We start from the raw sequence: 22,917 nt of genomic DNA on the forward strand, positions 1-22,917 counted from the left end.
TGGTTTTCCTCCCACATTCCCAAAACATGCATGTGGGTTCATTTAAGGCTCGAAACAGTCCATCAAAGCGAATGTGAGTGTGAATGGTTGTTTATTTACACATGATGTGTTCCCCGCCAGCTCACCCGTGACATTAATGAAGATAAGCGCTCAAATATGAATGGATGGATGGATGGATGGATGGAATGCTCACTAAAGCCTGCTCGCCTTACAAGTAACTAGATAAAGGATAGAAAAGGCTTGCCATCCTCCCGAGTATCTCGATCCTGTTTGTATCCTTCTTGTACCTTTGTGCTATTTAAAGAACATCTCGTTTCTTGAAGGCTTGTCATAAGACAACGCGCTTTGATCCAGGAAATAGCATTCCAAAGCCGCCGTGCATAAAAATGGAAATGAATGACAGAATCAAGCAAATGAATGTTACGCTACAAATAACCTCGAGGGGAAATGGGCCCCGGGAAAGCGTCTGTTGCAAATGGGTGTTATGTAAGGATAATTGACAGTGGTGCTTTGAAATACAAGTTACCTAAATTTGTTCTGTGACTCAAATCATCTTTGTCCCTTGAAACAAATGGAAATGACATTAAATGCCAACACAAAAAAATCCCAGAAATAAACATGTTTAATTTGGTTTTGTTTAATAATAATTTGAGATATTAAAGCTTAAAGTAATACGATCATTGAATGGAATATAAGGAATCATACAGTTTGTGGAGCATGATTTAATACTTCAAGTCAATTAATTGTGCTGCTCCTTCTGTTGTTCCTGTCTTGGCCACCAGAGGGCAGTGTGAAAGAGTGACTTAGTAAGCTGCAATCATACCAGCCATTTTTCGTGGACAACCACGTATTGATGCTATCTGTTAGCCTCTCAATTGGGGCATTTTCTAGGAAAAGTTGTTTGATTGTATTACGTACACAAAGTGTAATTCTTTTTTTCCCCTTGTTTAGTTTGACAGTAAACCTCAACTGGTAGTGCTCCACAACAGCTTGAAATCTCTTTTTTGAAGAACTATTTAATATTATTGTCACTTGAGTTGAAATGAGAGCTTGTCTCTCCAAAGTTGGGGCACTGGATTTGCCTTGACCTCACCGTCTATGGCCTAATGTGCTTTTGTGGACAGACGCAGACGTGATTTTCCAGGTCCACATCACAACAGAAAGCTTTTTGTCAAACTCTTTTGTTGTCATTTTCCGTCTGCGACCTCAAAGCACCCTCCTCAGCATTTGCCCCCCCCTCCCCATCGCTGCGATTTATACGCCCGTTTCCAACGCAAAGTCATTGTTTCAAGGCCCTTCGCCGTCTCGCCTTTCTGCCATAAAAGACTTTTCTAATTACAGTCAGAGATTGGAATCACCATTTTCGTATGCTGGTGAGCGAGACAGCGAAGGAGAGCCTGTGGCCTTTTCAACTGCGTCGCTCGTCATTAGCGGTTTGTGTGCGGTGAGCTTGACGGACAGCTTTGTCTGCTGGTTGATACGGGCTTTTGTGTAATTACCTTGTCAATCTCTATCGCACTCCTGTCCCCGAGGATCGGCACGTAGCATCCGCAGGGACGGTCAGGCGACGGAGAAGATGTCAATAATCCATCCCGAAAGCCTTCCCGGACTCTCCCCGCAGGCACTGACATGCCATGTGGATCTCCTCAGAGGGCGCATAGATAATGAGTGCCAGACTTATATCAGCTGGAGACGTCGTGTTTGTCCGGAGGGGAGGAGCGGAATTATTCACATGTCAGATATCGTCATGGGGATTTGTTGTTGAATTTGAACCCTTATATCCCATTTGGGTCAAATTTGACCCATTTTGAAAGTTGACAGTGATAGAATTTCAGTAAATGTCATTTTTTCACCTTGACATTTGACGACCTTTCCTCAGGTGAACTAGACGTGTACATTACACTTTCCCTTTACCCTCGAAAAAGGATTTTCCATCCATTTATTAATGCAAGAAGCCTTTTCATATATTTTAAAAACAAGCACATATGGACGTTACCTCCTCAGAGCAGAAAACAATGGTGATACATTCTGGAAGATGAGCCAGAATATAAACATTATAATTAGCTACAGAATCAGCAGGTGGATCAGGAAGAGTGTTAATAAGCCCGAGGGCAGGGGCAGACGGAGATAACAAACGCCTTGTGTTGCACATTTCCTCAGACATCTTTCTTTCTCATCCCTCCTGATCTCCGATTTCTCCTTGAGTGCACCTTCTGTTGCAGGCAAAACTCAATGGGGCACAACATGAAAGGCACGAACATAAATTAGGGAGAAAAATACTTGCTATTTTGCGGACAGAAATTAATCATTGGTATGTACAGTATAGTTATTTTGTGGGCACAAATATGTTTTTTGTGCACGTTATCAAATGATCATTTCTTTCACACGTTTGACCTATTTTTTTACATTGGTATTTTGTGCGAGCACAGAACCTATTTTGAGCAAAAACGCAAATTGTATTTTGTTGCCATAAATTATTATTTTATATGCATGTTGTTATACTTACTTTATGGACTCAAATTAGGATTTTCTGGGCACAAATTAATTTTGTGCATGTCATACCTACAATTTTTTTTGGCTGCAAATTTGTATTTTGTACCTTTTTAGTGGGCACAAATGAATATTTTTTTGATCATGGTGACCTGCTTCATGGGCACAGATGTGTAATTCATGTACACGTTAAAACTATTTGTGCAGCAAATTGCCAGTAATCTATAATTTTTTTGTTTGCTTAAATCTATCCTTCGACTTAATTACAGCATGAGTACTTTACTGCATTTTTTTCCCCATTTGTTTTGTTTTTTTCTTTGTTAAAAATCTTGCAAATAACGTTTGATGGGAGAAGTGGGAATTTACAGTAAGTGCAAGACTTCTTGCTACCACACAAAAATAGCTTTAGTAAGACTGGTCAGATGGATGATGATGACTACAGTAATGTTTGTGTGTCCAGTGTGCGTGTCCACCAAGCAATGTATGTGTGTGGGTGTGTGTGTGTGTTGCCAAGTTCTCACTTTCTGTGCGACGAACTGCTCCCAGGACAGCGGTGCATTAATCACTTTTATTGGCTGCCTGGGTGTTGGGCGCCAACATCAGATGTGCTCCCGTGGGAGAGTGGGACACACTCAGGGTGATTTTGTCTCAGGAGATAAATGACTCTATGGAGGTCAATCAAGGTGTATAACAGGTGGAGGTTTTTTCCCCCCCCAGATTTGTCTGTCTGCCAGATGTAAAATGGCACAATAAAGAGTTTGTTTTGGCACCTCACCTCGGTGATCTTGTAATGATGTGGTGTTGTTTCTTTGCTCTGTTTCAGGCCAAGGTCAACAAGAATCAATTGTGATGACAGATCATTGATCATCCGAGTGCTCCGTCTTTGCAATGGCAATAGAAAGACTTTCACAGTGCCTCATTAATATTTCATTCAATTCCTATCGATCTAGCAGAATCAAAAGGCCTTGCTAAATGAATTGCCTGCACCATCAGGAGCCTGAACAGCACAAAAGTTTTGTTTGTTGATAACTTTGTTCTCAATCTGAGATTCGTGACAAAAACAGTGCTACGATTTAAAAAAAAAAAAAAAAAGGAACTATTTGGATTGGTTGATTGGTTTTGACCACATTTGACTAGTTAAAACAATTACCGTATTTTCCGCACTATAAGGCGCACCGGATTATAAGGCGCACCTTCAATGAATGGCCCATTTTAAAACTTTGTCCATATATAAGATATATACATTTGGCCCGCGGGCCGGACTTTGAACACGCCTGCTGTAGTGGCTCAATATTGGTCCATATATAAGGCACACCTGATTATAAGGCGCACTGTCGGCTTTTGAGAAAATTTGAGGTTTTTAGGTGCGGAAAATACGGTACTTAGTCAGACAGACTGGACTTTGCATTGGGAAAAGACTTCTGAAGTTCTGAGAAGTGTCACACCCCATACACTCAATTCGCTAATAAAACTGCTTGAACTGAGATTGCGGGTGGTGGTATACATGGTGAGCAGAGAGCAAATATATGCTGGGGTCTTGTCACTGTGTTTTATAAATAAACTTGGAGCAGTGAGTTTGTCTGAGTGAGTGAAGAGAGGAGCAATTAACGAAAAAACTGTACGGTTCACAATGGTGACTTTTAAAGGGAGCAAAGCAGATGGCGGCTGGCTGTGGAGGAGGCTTTGTGAAACTGATCATTATCGTACATGTCTGCATTCTAAAATTGGGAAGATGAGGACGAGAGGCAATGTGTTGATGAGGATTTGCTCGCTTGTGTTTCAAATGTAAGCAAAGTGTCAAGCCAGTCAAACCTCTATGAGTTACAAACATGCTTTAGGGACTATTTATAGCTTGCTGAATCGCTGTTTAGCTTAAACACTGAGGTCAGTGGCTTTGCTATAATTTATGACCCTCGGATAAAAGCACGCTGCCTTGATTAATTGGCAGATTATCCACTTAAGAGCTTACAGCGTTTCCAGCCTCGTTGCTTTGATGTACGACTTCATATTTCATGTTTTCTTCCTTTCCCAGGCACGACCAGACCGCCTAGAGTGGGAGAGATCCCCGGGACAGACTATAACTTTGTCTCCATTGAGGAGTTTTTTTCTCTGGAGGAGTCGGGAGCGCTGCTGGAGAGCGGTAAATTTAAAGGTAGACACAGTGGCGCGCGTCATTAGTCACATCTCGAATTGCTTCGTGTCAGCACGATACAACATAAACATTTTATTAATTAAATAGCAATATGAGCATCACAGAGGCAAATTGCTGAACTAGTGGTTAGCACCTGCGCCGAACAGAAACATTTGGGTTTCGAGTATCGGCTCCGGCCTTCCTGCATGGAGTTTTTATGTGGTTCCATGTTTTTAACGAAAAGAAGAAAAAAAGGGCATATTATAAGCAGCAGCCAAAATGTAATCATTTGGTGGCTTGACGATGCAATGTTGTGTCAGTCAGTGAAGCAAACATGCATATTATATTTCTTTCAAATTACAGCTTTGATTTCCCCCTCTTTTTTCACTTTAATTTAAATTTACTTCTATCATTTCAACCATAGCGTTCTTTAAATAAACATAATGTAATGTACTGTTATTATCCATTACTTTGATTGAAAAATTGCATTAAGCCAAGATTAACTCCAGTGTGACAAATAAAAATACACAACTTCAAAACAATGTTTTGTGTAATTATGCTAAAATGGACGAATCAGTGCTTGTTTATTTTATTTAAATCAGGTGACTGGTATTTATCTCTGCCTTGTGAGTTAGGCAAAAGATGCTCAATCATTTGTTTTATTGGTGTGACATTGCATTATAGTGTTCATTTTTAGCTCCAATTTTGCAGACGCCCCGCGGGTTCCACCTTTGTAAAGGCTTAAAATGGTCGCGTGTATTAGCATCCATAATTTATGAGCATTTAATGGGAGCAATCAATTATTCGCGCCTTACCTGCCTCACATGTGAAATTGACAGATAGATTGTTTGAGCTAAAAACACAAGGCGAGTAGCTTTATGCCACTTCATAACACGTCGCCCGGTGTTGACATATTGCATTAAAAGGTGACTCTTTCTAGAGAAGCGTTAACAAATCGTTATAGAACTCACTGTAGTGGACTTTATTTGGTCTCATAGCATCTATAATATGATTATTTACAAATATAATTGGTTACATTTTAAGTTAATCTTCTAGTTTGAAATTAGAGGTTTGACAGCTGTTTTTATGTTACTTAGTCAGTGAGTCAGTGACTTAGTGAGTCAGTCAGTGAGTCAGTCAGTGAGTCAGTCAGTCAGTCAGTCAGTCAGTCAGTCAGTCAGTCAGTTCCCACTTAAAATATACTGTCAAACTAAACCTAAAACCCAAATAATCATATGTGTACTTAACTAAGCACCAACTAACTTACACAAGTCATCTAGCTTAGTACTAAGTCCAAACACTGTAGACAGGACTACTTTACACCATTGAAGTGTAAAGCCCTTAAATAATGGATATATGAACACAAAGGTTGCAGTCACACAAATAGTTCCATATGTCTGGGTTGTAGCTTCAGAAATGGTGTCATTGTTGATTTTTATTTTCAGTATATGCACATGACTCCAACTGCGCCTTGCCCTGTTTGTCTCAGGGAATTACTACGGTACGCCTCGCCCTGTTCACATCAGTACAGAAAGCCCCCCCATCACCTACCAGGAACACCGCAACCTGCTCAGGAACTTCCGCACGCGCAGCAAGTCGCTCAGCAACCTGGAGAAGGCTGCAGCCCAAGCTGAGCATGTTGACGATGACCTGGGCCTCCCGGGCAAGTATCAATAAGGAGTCACAAAGCATTGCTGGCCGGTGGGACGGCTGACCTACATTTACAACCTCAATCATGTTACAGTCGTACCTTGAGATACGAATGATCTATTTTACTCCTTTTTCTTGGTTCTGATGATTCTTTTCACTTTGACTTGCGTGCACAAATTTGATCTAGATGTTTGATGGCAATCACTCAAATCAACTCACTTGACAACAAGCGACAGTTCAGCAAAAAGTGAACAACTGATCAAAAAGCTTTTTAATGCCACTCCTAGTTAAATTTAACTGTCAAACTAAAAATAAAAGAAAGAGAATTACATCTTGTGTATTTAAAACAACCAGCGCTTAGACCTGTATTCCACTAGCTTAATGCTAATGAGAACCTAGGTTGAGGTGCTTTAGCCCTTTTAGCAACCCTTGTAGCAATGGACTGAAAAGATGGTCCACTAATATACTAATATCACGAATATCAGTGCTGTACTGATGAGTTGAACGAAGACTTGTTTGCAAAACTAACTAAACTGTGTTCTATCTATCTATCTATCTATCTATCTATCTATCTATCTATCTATCTATCTATCTATCTATCTATCTATCTATCTATCTATCTATCTATCTATCTATCTATCTATCTATCTATCTATCTATCTATCTCTCTCTCTCTCTCTCTCTCTCTCTCTCTCTCTCTCTCTCTCTCTCTCTCTCTCTCTCTCTCTCTCTCTCTCTCTCTCTCTCTCTCTCTCTCTCTCTCTCTCTCTCTCTCTCTCTCTCTCTCTCTCTCTCTATCTATTTATAGACAGATCTTGTCCACATTTCTATAGTTGAGACGTAATAGCGGTGGTTTTAGTTTTGCAAATCCCCACTAAAGGCCCAAATACCAAAAGCACAACCCGCTACTGGTGATGATACAGGGCTCCTTTTATCATACAAGCGTGCTTTATATTGAACCCCTCTAAAAGTTCAATTGTATAACCCGTCGCCGTAGTTTCAGTGTGCGTTTGAAATGAATCAGTCATTAGTGCGATTAGCATGCTCTAAACTCTCAGTGGGGTTGCGGCTTCATCGATTGCTGGACTGGCTCCACAGCAAGGTCGGGCTGCCCTTAGGACAAGTAAGCATGGCACTAACCAGATAAGTCCTGCAATGCCGTGATGGAGACGGAGGGAAAAAACGTAAAATGAAAGGTCATCAGATTGTGTAATGTCGTTATGGCTCCAGAATTTATTGCTGGTTCTTAATTTTTTATGTTTATTGTACATTTGATGGTTTATAGGTTGAGCCCTGCAAATCAGTGGAGGTCGGTAATGAACGGGGGGGGTTACTATATTTCGGGGAAATTCCGGGAAGTACTCATCTCATCCCGTCTCATCCAAGTCTGCAAATTATTCTGAATCGATTATTAATATCATATGCCCAATTAAACGGGTAAATTAATTCGGACTCATTTGTGAACAGCACTAATGTACGTATATCTGTATATGTTTTATCCTCAGTGAAAAGTTACTAATATTATTGCTGTTTACTTTGTTTCTTTAAGTAGTTGTGAAAATCTGATTGGTTTGTGTCTGGATGACTGTATTATACTTCCCCCCGGTGGCCAAGCCACATAAACCAGAAGGAGCTGCAATGAATTTATCTGCAATCTGATCTACATATTGAATTCTTTACATTCTGTTTAAACATGTATAATATGTTTTATGAAGTGAGTGTTATTTTTCTTATTCCAAAAAACACAAGTAAACATTTTTCTTGTGGGTTCTGGAGAGGCTGGAACAGATTATTGACAATCTTTTCAATAGGTGAAGCTGAGTTGAGATTGAACTGTTTTGACTTAAGAGCATGGTCACGGAATTTGTTGTTGATAGTTGTCTCCATACATCAATTTATACATCAAAATGTTTTTTTTTAACTTAAACAATGGCTGAGCAGTGTGTGGCGCTGCATGGGATGGCACTCTCGTGATGGTCATGCATAAAAGTGTCAATTTGGATGTGGTCCAAGAAGAGGGGAATCATCTCCTCCAGCTTGTGCTGAGTCATCTTTTGAACTCAGACTGTAAGGATGGGTGGGCCAGTGCCGACCTGTGATCAACATCATTCAGGTCCACCTTGGAGCTCATGGCTGAAGGATGTCTTAAAGGGCAATTAGGAAAAAAATGATCCTACTTGCGAGTGGTATACATGCACAGTCACACATGCTGCCTCCTGAGAGGGAGAAGGAAATTGACAGAAATGCTGACCTCAGGACTTGCAGAAATGCCAGCATCGGGGCATTGCTCTCCTTTTCAGCATGGGATGCATGTGGTCGATGACACGTCACCTTTCAACTCGTTTTTTTTTTCTTGACATCCTACAGGAGGACATCGCTCACCGACGGGGCACCGGGCATCGAGTGGTGGGGTCGCTTGCATCCTAGAAAACGGCTTTGTGGGCAACAGGGCTGTAGCCAGAGGGAGAGACGTGATGGCGGATGACTGGGAGCAGGCTTTCAGCGACCCGGGAGACTCTCACTACATTGAGTCAGTGCTTTCACGTCCTCTTGTTAGCAAAAAAAGAATCGAGTCAACCCTATTGGAAATCACACAAGATACTAGTGACCCGACTTGAGAGGTTTTTTTTTTTTTTTTGCTGTGAATTGCGAGTACAAACTACGATACGAGTCTTGCATGGAGGCAGTGAACTTTTCAGTTTTCGCTTTAGTTTTAATTGCCTTTTAAGTGACTGATATTAGACCACAAACAGTGGAGCAGCACATGTAGACGACTAATACAACAATACGCTCAAGCATATATTATTTATCCTCTGCGAAGAATATTATTATTACTGCAGCCTACTGAGAAGCTGAGATCTGCTCCCTACAAATCCTTTTTTGGGGTTTCTTAATTTTTGACCAGAAATTTTTTTGCACTCATCCTTAACTTCAATGATGAGTATCAGACATGGAGGCAAATGCTCCATGCTGTAAATTTTTTTTTTTTTTTTTTTGTGTGCCTCCATTGTGATGAAGCTTCTTTTCATTTCCTTTCCCTTTTGTCTCCAAAAGCCACAAGAGGACCAGCTGGCAGAGTCCTCGAGCTCCTAGCAGGGAGTCGCTCTACAAAAATGAATGTGAGCCACTTTTTGTCTTTCTTTTGTTATGTCCTTACAATTTGTGCGCATCATTATCGGGACAGCGGTAGCACGTGTCACCACAGAGCAGCTTAAACGACGCTACATATTTGTCAAGTACGGAAATAACAGCCACAGCCAGCTGGTTGAAGTCAAATGAGATGGAATGAGCTTTTGGCTGAACCGGGACGGCTGAGTGATTAAGGCCGAAAGCTCGGCGTCCGTGGCAATTTGCCAGGCTCTTCAACTAAGGCTGGCGGCACGCTCGACATTTTTTCTTATGCTATTCATCACGACTCGCTGCATAAATCGGGGCAGTATGTCTGGTAAATTTCATGAAATTTCCAAATAATTTTCCAAGAGAATTTAAGACGAGGAATTTAGAAACTACAGTGAACCCCCCTTCATCCCGGATTGTATGTTTGTAGTCCCATTATTTTGCGGATTCTTTTGGTACAGTTTAGTACTGTTTCGTTCAGCCTCCTGTTTATTTGGCATGTAATTCTACTGTAGATCACTAGATGGCGACATTTTTCTTTGATGCTAAGTTTGAAAGAAAAATTAAAACAGTATTTCAAACTCAATCTAGTTATGTTTGAAGATTACTGATATGGCAGATCCTCTTCAATCCTACTTGTTACGTCTACAGAAAGTGACATTTTGTAATGTACATCTGTTGGCATGACTATTAATGTATATTGTGTGATTGTTGAGTAAATTAGTCTGGAAAACATAGATTTGTTTCCTGTAACTACAAATGCAAATGAACTATGTACGATGTATGTTCACTGTTTTCCAAATACGAAAATCCCATTTCAAATCAATCAATCAATCAATCAATCAATCAATCAATCAATCAATCAATCGTCGGAAGGAATCCTGAAGCAAACAAACAAATCCATTAAATCGGATTACAGGGGAGAACCGTTTTTGAATTTCCATCCGTAGGTACAAACATGAGTGTTTGTCGATACGTGCGCTGTGATTGGCTCATGGCGACCAGTCCAACGAGCACTGCACCTCTCACCCAAAGTTAGCTCAGCCATGACCCTGATGAGGATAAGTGCTATGAAAAATGAATGGATGGATGGGCTCATTTTAAGTGCAAGTTAACTTAGTCAACTAATTTTGTGGAAGTGCCATCTGGTGCACTTTGACTCTCTCTCCTCCCTCACTCTTAAAACCTGTCAACGACTATTAAGTCGCACAAACACAACTCAAAGTGTTTTATTGCTCTTTTGCGCCAGTGCTCTCCCCACGGCTGTCCTTTCGCTTTTATGACTGACTTCCCTCTGAGTTAAAATGCTCACTTATGTTTTCTTTTTTTTATTTTGTGTCATTCTTTTCAGGGTTCACCGAGTACCCAGAGGAGCTTCAGGGTTTTCTTGTGCGCACACATATGATCAAGGGCTCCCGGGGCTTTGGCTTCAACATAGTTGGAGGCAGTAAGCCAAGAGAGTTCCTTCAGGTCTATAGTGTGACTTCGAGCGGACCCTCGGCTCTCAGGACAGGTGACTGTGCACTCAGCAGCCACGTCATTAGTGCAGAACTGCAGTGCATCGCACCGAAAATTGAAAGGTGAACGTTGGTGCGATGCATTGCAAGTCTACACTACCCCAGCTGCGATTCAGCGCTACCTCCATATGTTGTTCCTTGCAGAGGTGGCAAGTAATGAGTGACATTAATTAGATTTACCCAAGTAGATGTTTTGATCAATTATATACTTTTAATAGGTTTATTAGTGTAATTAAGTTACTGATTCATTTCACATACATTTTTTATTGGACAAATGCATGCGCAATAAATTTTCCTAACACATAACTAAAATAGGCTTTTTTTTTTTGCCTTTGCTGCTCCACCTGTCCTCATTTTTATCAGTTTCATTACATCTAGAAATATTCTTCTGCTGTAGAATATTAAACGTATCGTAGAACTACTTTGTCAAATCGACTTCATGTTCACCTCACTCACATCTGACACTTTCATTTTCACTACAAGGTAAACAACACAAGTCAAAACAAAATGTCAGCCCAACGACAGTTCAAACTGAAAAAAATTGCAAGCACCACTGTAATAAGAACGCACTGAGTGAAATTGGATAATATCCCATGACACCACAGATGATCTTCTCAAAGAAAATTTCAAAGTGTGAAACTTTAACAGCAGACTGCGCATCGTAAGGACCTGAAATATTGCAAAGCCCTTTCAACATTTTCTCTCTTCTATTCAACCTCTTAAGGATTAGACTGAAAATTGCTGATCTTCTGCAGCAAGTGTATATCGTAATCAGTGGTTAATCCCACCGCACTAATCTGGCGATCATATCAGCATTCGACTCGCCGACGTATGTAAACACGCTGGCACCGAAATGTCGGAACAACTTGCGATCGACGCTGAAGGGAAGCAGAGTGCAGACTGCCTGTAGGGACCGATTGAGTCGATATCTGTTAATAGGCTGCGTTTGAGGATTAGTCGCTTGAATTGTCCACACCCACGCAATATACCAAAGGGTGGCGGCCTATTTCGTGGTGACGCACCACGAGACCTCTGCAAAGTCGATTTCCTTCTCCTGGACTCAGGGGGGGGGAAATTGTTTCTATGTGGAGTCGTCACCAAATTATTCGACAAATGCAAATTCTCTAAAAGCTTCATGTCATCATCTAGTCGTTGTTTCAATGTGTGTTTTTGTGCTTTGGTAGCGGACATTCTGGTGTACGTCAATGACGTTTGCGTGTTGGGAGTGTCTCACAAAAAGGTGGTGGAGATGTTAAAATCCGTCCCCGTGGGCCACGGTGTGGATATCGCCGTCAGAAGAGGATACCCCATGTTATACAACCCCGACGGGTGCCCCAAAGAGTGCTTGCTGGACAGCAACGACCCCCTCCTACTACCCACCACTACGCAGCCTGAGCCTCTTCACCATCTACCTCGGCGCCAGACGCCCACTCCCCAGAGCCGCCACTTAAACGGCGATTACGTGGAGCCCGGCGTGTTTCTCGACGCCAACGGAAACGCCGCTTCCTTTGCCGGAAGACAGTCGTCACTGAGACGTTCTAGTTTGAGCAACGCCGCCTCACCGCCCCTGACACGCCCGCCTCGTTCCCTGAGAACGCTAGCCCGACTCCAGTCACTTGACCCCACCCTGGCCAGTCAGAGTGATAGTGAAGTTGTCTCTGCTATTGGGTCACACAGGTAAGATACAGCCAACAACAGAACAGCCTAACCCTAACCCTAACCCCAAAAAAAAAGAATGTTAATGGCAAAGCAAGAATGAGTGAGGGTTAACTGTAATATTGATTTAACAGGATTTAATTTGTGATTCGACACATTTTATATATATAAAAAAAAAAGATTCATTTCCTAACGTCTTTTTCCTTGTCAGGGCATCAATGATCCGTAATCACAACAACAACTCGCTGTCAACCCCCCAGCATCCTTTACGTTTCGGCACATCCATCAAGTCATCGGAGAGCGACCTATCCACTTGCACGCTGCCCGTGTCTCGCCTGCAATTGCCTCTGTCACCCAAGAGGCCGTCGTCATCCCCGGGCGGCCCCCGCAGCGCTCACGCCCGCCTCTTCAGGCCGCAGCCCTCACACCTTCAACCTCTTCTGACGCCAGAAAGCCCTCGCCGCGGCTTTAACGGTCTCCACGGCAGCGCAACGTCCGGTCTCGGCAAGATGGCAAATGCGGGTTTCGGCAAAGGCGAGTTGGTGCCGGTGGCGTTGGCGCAGACTGAAGCGGACAGAGGCCTGGGGTTCAGCATGATGGCCAGCGGGCCAGGGGGCGAGATGACCGTCGTCAGGAGAGTCTGGGACAGGAAGCAATGCAACACTCTGCAGCCAGGGGATGCTATTGTCAAAATTAACGGAGCTGATGTGCAGAGTCTCAGCCTTGCTCAGGTAGGAAACGCTTGACCACATTGAATCAATAACTGATTTGAATGAAGGATTAATGCAATCAATCAAAAAATGATCACTATCCTGGGTATTTGTTTTAACCTTTCAAAATTTTCCACTCTTGTACTTTTTTCACCCAAAAATCCTTCTGTGAAATTCATTCACAGTGAGACATTTGACAAAAAAATTGTAGTCATTGCCATACCTAATTCAAAATATACCACATATCAAATCATTTTGGAAAGTATTTATAAGTTCATTTTCTACATGAACTAATTCAAAGTTCAGTTCACAACTTTTAAAATGAACCAGTTCAGTTCCTAGTTCATAATTGAAAATTTATCAATCAGTTCATTGTTCCAAAAATCAAAAAAAAAAAAAGGTTGCTGCGAGCTGTTACCCTCCGACATATTGGCATTTTGTCACATCATATTTTTCACAAACAGGTACAAACGGTTCTTCAGGAGCACACCAAACAGGGGGAAGTCACTCTGTTGGTGTACAGAGGAGGTAAAAAAACTTTAAACATTTGATTTTTTAGTTGCTTATTTCTTACTGTTTTCTCTCTTTCCTTGTCATCAGGTATCTATCAATCCGCCATCTCCCCCAGCTCCGTTCGGAGACTCCCCCCTCCTCTGCTCCATCCGCCTCCCCCGCCCGGTGGCTCAGACCGCTCGGCCATCCTCACCGATGCCTTACCTGTACCCCGTACGTCATTCGGCACGCCGCCATCCACGTTTTCGACAGGTTCCTCGCTGATCCAGAGCACCAGCTTCTTGGAGTCCATTCCGGTCACTCTGACCATGGAGCCCAAGGACTGGATCAGTACAGGTCTGGAGGATGACGATGGCAGAGTCATAGAACCCGATTCAGGCCTGGAAATGCGAGAAGACGAGAGGGCCAGACACCTGAGAGGGTTCGATGTGGAGCTGAAGAGAAAACCAGGAGAGGGTTTCGGCTTTGTCATCGCCTCTCAGGATCTGGAAAACATCAAAGGTTAGTCACAACTTCAGACAGTCACAGTTTTATTGAACATGTTCGAAATTTCTGTGCACTCACAAGCATTTGCTGCTCAATGAGACATTTTACAGAACCACACACATTCACAGTCACGCTTATAACAGTGTGGAACGAGTGGATGCTGACCCCATGTGGAGAAAAATGCACCTCGCCTGCACCTCAACTATAGTTCATAATATATTGGTTGTTGGTAATGCAGTGTGAGTGAAGCTTTAAAATTTATATCAATAATACAATCAATATTAGTATACTAACAACTAGAAAAACAAGAAACAAAGTTTTTCTTTCTGATGAAAGAAGAGTTTCATCTTTCTTTTGGTTGGTTCATTGCTTATATTGTCAAAGAACACAGACAGCACACAGGTATGACTTGATAGAGATTTGTAAGAAAAAAAATTAAACAAATTATCTTTACACTGATTACTGGAAAATATACTAAATAAAATTAAAAAAAATAATAAAAAGAATAAAATAAAACTCCTATTTGTATCACCTAACATTTTCAGATGCTTCTGTATGCTTACACGAAATGACAGTTCAACAACAGCATTTATGTGCGCTTCCACCTGACAAGACAGTTTATGTCCCAAGTGTGAGGGGTCTCATCCTGTCTTGATTGTTGAGTGTAAAGCGCATCCTTATGATGTATGGCCCAGTCAGAACATCCTTTGTCTTCAATTGGCTGCCCTCTGTTCCAGCGTGGTGCACTTCAATTTGCTTTACGGGCCAAGCCAACCTGCGCGATTAAAACATCTTTTCATGGCCAGATTGATGTTGCGGTGGCACCTGTCTCCAGTCTGCTCTATCTTCATTGCGTACTTGCGCTCCCTCATTTATCTCCTGTCATGTCCCAGAATGAAGTCGTCCCTGTCGCTCAACGTAACCTTCTCTTTCACTCTTCCTTACTTGTTCACGCTCCCTCCCTCACCACTCCGCCTCCCTCATGACTCCTATACTCTGCAGTAAAAATGTCCGGTCTGGTTTTTCCAAAGATTAAAACCCAGCCTCCCTCCCTCCCTCTCTGCCTCCCACCCACCCACCAACTGCTCTCTCCGTCACTGGCTGCTTAAGAGAATTGCTCCTGTGGCACTGAGGGAACATCCTGCATTTGAGCTCCCGGTTACATCTGAACGTCGGCGTCTTGGAGAACAGCATGACACGGAACTGAGGAGTTTTCTTGGTTGATCATTGAAACCGCTACTCTCTCAAGAGCCATGCTGGAGAGACTACAGTCCGCTTTGAGGACTGTGAAGGAGTCGAAACGTAACGATTTGCTCTGTTTGCTTCTCCTTTCTTGATTTTGACTCGCTGCAGTGTTTTGTCCTTTTATTCAGTTGTGTGCATCGGCTTTGAATTATTGAGCCTGAAGTTTTTGCTCAGCCAGACGTGTTGACTGTGTGCCATGTGAGAGTTGCATCCACATGCTCGTACGGCCGTGACGTAATTTAGAAACTAAATTAAGATGTGTTACATGTTATTTTGGTGTTTTGGAAAGGAAAAGGATAGTTAAGACAGAAACTACAGATTTTCTCTTATTCTGCAATTAATAGGGATATGTTTAATTAAAATACAAACATTAGTATTGAGAGTATATTTTCGCAGAAAATGAAAAATGCTCAAAATACCAAAGAAGCTGCAGTGTTGTTTTGGTCTCGTGATTTTTTTCCTAAAATGTGATGCACTCTTTCAATAACCAACAGGGCACTGTCAAATGCATGTTTAGTAACACATCCGACAGATGCTGCTTGCTCAGGATAAACAGGAACCTGTCTTCTCAGACGTGAGCAGGCTGCACGAGCTGATCCGGGTTGTGTAGAGTGGCTTTTTCATGATGGCGGAAGGTGGAGTGGAGGGGGGAAGCTGGTGCTGATGCTGGGCAGTAGTTGTTCTCCTCATTGCGGCACGTTGTTACTGTGCTGGCTGCGGTGAGATGACTCTGGACAGGACAACACGGAATGCCGGAGGGAAGAACAAATTGATAGGAAGGGAAGACATTTGGGCGCATCTGTATGGCGGTGGTGGTGTGTGTGTGCGTGTGTGTGTTTGGCTCAACACATCTGCGTCTGTGTGTTGAGTGAGTCACTGTGCTTGCACGTGAGTCGGGGCTTGTGCATGGGTTTGGAACGCGTTCTCTGGCAGAGGTTGATGTTCCGCTGCTGCTGTATTATACGCAATAAGAAGACTATTTGCAAAGCTTTGACCTGATTGCCATTTCCGCTCGGGCCACCCAGATTATCAGACCAAAATGAACATGTCACATGGCCTCTGAATCAAGACAAATGAAGGGACCTGTACAAAATGAACACTTTTTCTGCTTTTGCTGGTACAGTTGAATAAAATAAACATTTTCATTGTAGTCTATAAACTACTGACAAGATAAATGGTTGATTTGCAATATAAGCGGTGTTTGATGCCGCTTCCAGATTACTCTACAACAAAACAAAATCAACAGATTTACCGCTTCTTTGTATTCAAAACCGGACACCTCAAGTCTGCTAGCTGAATGGGAACATTTAATGTTGAAAGTCATAGATAGGCTAATAATTAGCATCTATGCGCCAGTGATATAACACTTTAAGCAGTGCATTTATGAAGACAAAAGGTGCATCAACACATGGAGACAGACATATTAACTACTCCCAGTTCCAGTAATATATTCTTTATCCACTGCAAAGAATGACTAAAAATGGTCAAAATACAAATAATGGTGTTGTGGGATTTTTTTCGGGGGGGGTTTCTTAATGTTTTGCATCGCTATGACTTGAACATGAAGTGAAGGCAATTTAGATTTGTGGCGATGCCATCAATTGTCTATTTTTATCCATTGTGTGAGAAAGTCTTCGTGCCTCAGCTGGATGAATTCTTCATGCTGCTGTGTAGGTTAAACAGGGACGCGGCTGAGAAGAGCTGAGTGGGGCCAGCTGTTGCCAACAGAAGGGACTCTTGTAGAGAATTGCATTTATAACCAGGGTGGGAAATGTTACTCAAGAAAAAAATTCAGGCAGCTTTTGTGAAATCCACCAATGTGCTCACTGTTATTATAAGGTGCAATTCATTGCAACTCCTTCTGGTATGTGCAACATGGCCAACAGGGGGCAGTATACATACAAGTATGGTAACAGAATGAATAAAATGCATGTCCGCTATCTGAGTTTCTAGTTCATGTATGGGTGAGCAGAAATATTATTGGCGTGAACATGTGTCAAGGAACATCACTTCTCTGGAATTTATTTCGTTTCGATTCCTTTCTTCCCTGTGCAGCCGCATCTCTTCTGCCACATCGTTTTGTGACAGTGCGCCGAGGCAGCCCAGCAGCCAAGAGCGGTCAAATCCGGCCTGGGGATCGACTGGAGGCCGTAGAAGGACGCTCAGTGGTGACGCTGCCTCACCGCGAGTTGGCGCAGATCCTTCGCCGAGCAGGGAACACGTTACGCCTCACTGTCGTGCCCCGGCCAAATGCCTGTAAGCCAAACGCCCCATTGGCCTCGTCGTTCCCAAATGTATTTGTCCAAATGCAATGCAAACGCATAATAGAAAATGCCATAGATGAGCTAACAAATAGCACAACAGCTCTGACATCAGCAATATTATCTTTTCCAGACTCAACCAACCTTTCAGAATCAACTGAGTATGACCTCGGACACAGAAACAGGAAGGGTCAGAAGTCGCGCCCCAAACGTGATTCCAGGTATTACAGCGTTAACTTGGATCGGGGCCCTTCGGGATTTGGCTTCAGCCTGCGAGGGGGCAGCGAGTACAACATGGGCCTCTACGTCCTGGGACTGATGGAAGGAGGGCCTGCCTCGCGCAGCCAGAAGATCCAGGTGACTGCTTGATTCTCATAGTGTGTATGCAGGGTCCCTAGAGTGCAGGGGTCACCAACATGGCTGACCCCAAAGACCACATGAGCACAACCTTGCCTCCAAGCTGAATCCTCATGGTATTTGTGAGTTCCCAAAACCCAGAGGATCCATCTTGTCAGGAGCCCGCTGATTTTCTTCGAGGTGAACCACTGGTGGTGGGGACCAATCACAAAGCTATAGTGTGTTTGCAATTAATTCTGTTCTTGCAAAATCACCCACAGTTTCCTTTTTGAAAGAACAGCTAGAGGCACTTTGTTTATTTTTAGCTGGTAAAGATCCCAGTGATGATATTATCATCTGCGGTAGCCGTGCCAGTGATGGCAAGAACCGTGAGAGGGAGCGCTGCGCTGCTGTGGGAGTGATCACAGCCAACTTCAATAATTGGCCAATTATAGCAGCGTTTTTCATCTCCTTCAAATGTGTTGTGCTCGTCATGTTGTGAAGGTGAGTGTGAACAGTTGACAGTTTTGATCCACGTGCAGGTGAGTGACCAGCTTGTGGAGATCAACGGAGACAGCACGGCGGGGATGACTCACAGTCAGGCGGTGGAGCAAATCCGCAAAGGAGGGCACCGCATCCACCTGGTCCTCAAGAGAGGAAACGGATATGTGCCCGACTATGGTGAGAAGCAATAACATTCTGTACATTTGAGTGAAAAAGTCTGGCATGAGAATAGGAGGTCTTCAAAAGGGCTTCTTCTTCTACTTTGTATGAACGCTTACTAGAATCCTGTCTAACGCTTGTCTTTTGGCCACACTTTCCTTCCTGTAACGCATCCGTACTCATATTTCTCCGCTTTCTTGGTTTTACATGTTCTCTTCTGCTTTCTCCTGTCTTTCCTCCTCATTCCGCCCATTCTTTTTCTCTCAGTGGAGCTCTCCAGTTTGTCTCTTTGTATGACCAACTCCAAATTAGGCGAGCCTTGCTTCTATGTGGTTGGACGGACAGAGAATACGCGGTTGGTAATGGTTCCTGTTAGTTCTCCCATTTTCTGTCTCTCTACATTCTTGCACTCGGCTACCGTTGCATGTGTCCTCACATACGGTTGTGTTTGGAATAATAGCAGTTAAACATAGCATGAGTACAGCTCCTTACAACTTCCTCAAATGTCAACTCTGCGTAATATATACTGAATCAAAAAAGACTGCCCAGAGCTCTCAATAACATCATTACTGTCTACTCTAAACTTATAAAATACTCCTAACTCCGGAGTAATAGCATGCATATCTCAAACATTTTGTCCACTTGACCTCAACCCTGGATTATAATGTACCTGTGGTACCTTGACTTGCAAGCGATCCAATTTGTGAATTTTTCAAGACACAAGCTGTCATCTTGAGTTCTATACAAAAAATGGCTAGATGGCTTCAAAGAACTTGACAAAGAGCAGCACCGTGGCAGACAGTGAACAATACCGCCCCCTCCAAAAAAATGCTTCAAGCTGTTTATTGCCACTCACAGGTGAAGTTGACTGTACATCTTAATGTAAAACAAAAGAGAATTTCATGCTGTGTGTTTAACCAAACCTCTCTGATGAAAATATGCTAGCTTAACATTAACACAATGCAAAATGACAAACTGACTAACAAACCTAGCATTAATGTTGCGGCAATTATTACCCTTTAAAGTGATTTGAACACAAATGCTGCAGCAACACATGTAGACAGACAATGGCATATATTTTCAAATCTCTGCAAAACAATGCATTTATTTAGAATTTGTATTTTCGGTGTTCTTTGTTCATATTAATTTTGATGGAAAAAGATAGTTTGAGATGTGATTTGAGTGTGGTTATGGAGCAAATGAAAGTCAAGGCACCACTGTACTTTGAGAAGCACAGTTGCATACAGATCTCAAGCGTGATAAAACTCACTTTGATATCAAATTGCACTACACGCTCCTCAAACATGTTTGTTTACCTCTCACCCCCTCCCTCCAGGCCATGAGCACAGAATCACCTCCCCCTCCCGCCTGCGGCACCCCAAGGAGCAGGGTATGGCTGCAGTGAACCCCAGCAGGCAGAGGGGGCGCAGCTCCAAGCAAAAGAGAAGAAGCAAGTCTTTGGACGGACGAGAGAAAGGGACAAGAAGGCGTAGAAGGCGGGGAACGGGAAGTCGCTCGCCGTTGCGGAGCCCCGACTCACAACCCGGGAAAGGGGAGGGCTCTAGGAGAAGGGCATCTCGGAGTTTACCCAGAGAAGCCCTGCCAACGAACGACAGTCATGTGAGGAGGGTGAAGAGAGCAGAGAGAGAGAGGAGTAGAGAGAGGAAGGAGAAGAAACAGGAAGTTGCTCCTTTGGAGGAGGATCTGGAAGACAAGGTCCACGTAGAAGACGAGGACATAGAGGGAGTACGTGTGCTGCCAATTCCGAGTCCTAACGAAAAGCTTCCCAGGCCCAAATGGGAGAGCGAGGAGGAGCCTGATGAAATGGGGGAAATCGCCGCAGGCTACCGTCACATCAAGTACCTCCAGGGCTCCGTGGACCATGATAATGACGACGAGCAGGGTGAAGAAAATCTTCAGAGGTTTGCGGAAGATGAGCTTTCAAGTGATGCACAGGAGGAAGAATTATCAAGTGACACAAGGACATATTCCATCTCTCAAAGGAAGCCCTTCTCCTTCCTCACTTCCGCACTTTCCTTAAATCAGCTGAGGGACGATGAGTCAGAGTCCGGAAGTAGCCAATCAGACGACACCGTGTCCGCTGCCAGCATCTTCGGCCAAACGCTCGACCTGCTGCCTGGCCCTTGGCTGGCTCCCAGTCGGCAGAGGGTGGCCCGGGTTGTCGCGGAGGACGGGCTGTCGTCGAGGCCCAGGGGCCAACAAACAGAGCGGAGTGACGATGCCACTTGAATGCAATTTTGTTGATTCGGCAACACTCACTTGGTACCATGGCAATTCACAACCTTAAACATTACTCACAAAAGGTTTGCCGCATCACAAAAACATTTGACCTTATCTGCAGTCATTTGTGATGACCATTCCAAAGTTTACAGAAGATGAAATGAAGTTAACTTGTATAGCTTCTACTTCATCTTCTACTTGATCCTGAACTTTTTGTGAGTAGTCAGGTGTCATTTTCATTGATCATGCGCATGGAAAAATATCATGGTACCAGTTACACAGAAAACACACGGAGAGCTTCTTCAACAGCTTCCCTTATAGCGATTATGGCAGCCATGCTTGAAAAGTAATAGCAAAGCAAAAAGAATAATTCTCAGACCAGTTAAATAAAAATTTGATCATTCCCCGTGGCACATCTGATGATACTAACATGCCGTTAAACTGTCACCGCTCTTTTCCGGCTTGTCAGTCTAATTGTTTTTTTATCTTGGATTTTTTTTTTTAATATATGGAAAACATGGTTCTGCAGTCTAATCATCTAAATAGAAGAATATTTGCACAATTGATCATTTCAGTGTGGCAACGTACTTCTCAGGTAGTGGGACCGTATCTGTGCTTGTTTGGCAAGTTGTTATTCTCCCCTGGCAATTTAGTCCTCGCTATTTTCCCCATCTGTCTGGCGCCATTATCCCCCATGAATGGAAACTGATGAGGACCAATTGAATTGTTTTTCTACTGGAACTTGTTCTGGATTCTTATCCCAAAATTTGTGGTTGTATTCTTCGTGCCTTTTTACAGCTGATTCTTGGCTAATATTTCATGTTATAGGTATTTTCTTGTTTCTCTGGGTCACTTTTCCCTTTATTCTGTTGCACTTTTGTCTTAAAATTGGTTCCAGGGTAATACGGTAGAGCGGATATTTTTTGTAACTTAAATTAAAACAGATACAATAAATATGCATAAAATACACATACAGGTTGAACTTTTTCATTCATGTGCTAAAAAAAATCTATACATCATCAAAATTGGAAGTCAACAATCTGTGCCATAGTTCTGCCCAATGTGACTAAATGTTCTCAAATGTGCTTCAATAAAATATGAATACACATACTTTTTATATTACGATTTTTTCTCCTACTTTGAGATTTCTGTTTTCAACTGAATTGTTTTGCAACAATGAAAAGACATTTTTTTCATTTTAATTTTAAATATATCTGAATGGGACTTATATGCACCACGGTTGTCTGCTTCTCACTTCCTTCCTTTCTGTAAAGTATCTGCTCCTTTAAAAAGTCTGCATTAGTCTTCATTTATACCTCATGACGACTCCAAGCAATAAAAATGCAATTATCCGCCCTCCCTTTCCGTGTAGTCGGCCCACGCTCCACTGTATAGTTCACAATAATTGTGATGACGCAAATCCCCCTTTCAAAGCCGCTTTTCTTCAAGGTGTGGCATTCTCCACTCAAAATATATTCTGTAAATATGTACATGTCCGTAATTATTCATCTCTACTGTATATGTCACGCAACAGCTGTCCATTTATATTGCCACTTGCGTGATGGAAAGTACACGAAAGAGCTTTTGTGAAGGACCGAATAGATTTTTGATCGTGCCAGCACGCCTGGCTCATGAATGTTTTCTTCTATGCGACTTGAGTGTGAATTAGGATGCTCACTTACTTTTTTTTCCTCAAAGTTAGTGAGAAATGCCTAAAGTATGCAGCAGGTGGGCGGGTTTCAATTTGTATGCCCATGCTTACGTTACCACGTTTCCTTGGTAACAAACTGCGTCATCCCGACCATTGTCTAACTGTGAATCATAAATTGGAATTAATGGGGTCCTTGTAAATCGCTCAACATCTCATCATTATTCATGGTGTTGTGTTCAATATGACAATG

At 42.7% G+C, this 22,917-nt stretch overlaps 1 protein-coding gene across 4 annotated transcripts in view; it reads left to right on the forward strand.

Annotated features, from left to right (window-relative positions):
* LOC119116326 (membrane-associated guanylate kinase, WW and PDZ domain-containing protein 1) overlaps positions 1–22,225 on the forward strand; it is a 37,695-nt gene extending 15,470 nt beyond the window's left edge. For 2 of the 4 annotated variants that reach the window (XM_037241638.1, XM_037241631.1), the window contains exons 4-16: positions 4,523–4,642; positions 6,111–6,284; positions 8,639–8,801; positions 9,326–9,390; positions 10,740–10,901; positions 12,090–12,582; positions 12,773–13,292; positions 13,736–13,799; positions 13,872–14,285; positions 17,571–17,771; positions 17,910–18,133; positions 18,655–18,793; positions 20,112–22,225. In XM_037241638.1, coding sequence (XP_037097533.1) covers positions 4,523–4,642; positions 6,111–6,284; positions 8,639–8,801; positions 9,326–9,390; positions 10,740–10,901; positions 12,090–12,582; positions 12,773–13,292; positions 13,736–13,799; positions 13,872–14,285; positions 17,571–17,771; positions 17,910–18,133; positions 18,655–18,793; positions 20,112–21,025 — 3,653 coding nt within the window. In that variant the 3' untranslated portion in view covers positions 21,026–22,225. Of the gene's footprint in view, positions 1–4,522; positions 4,643–6,110; positions 6,285–8,638; positions 8,802–9,325; positions 9,391–10,739; positions 10,902–12,089; positions 12,583–12,772; positions 13,293–13,735; positions 13,800–13,871; positions 14,286–17,570; positions 17,772–17,909; positions 18,134–18,654; positions 18,794–19,042; positions 19,147–20,111 lie in introns of all 4 variants that reach the window. The other 2 variants (XM_037241645.1, XM_037241650.1) reach the window with 2 other exon arrangements.
* Positions 22,226–22,917: the final 692 nt, after the last annotated feature.

Source organism: Syngnathus acus, chromosome 2, assembly GCF_901709675.1.
Source record: "Syngnathus acus chromosome 2, fSynAcu1.2, whole genome shotgun sequence".
Classification (NCBI taxonomy): Eukaryota; Metazoa; Chordata; class Actinopteri; order Syngnathiformes; family Syngnathidae; genus Syngnathus; species Syngnathus acus.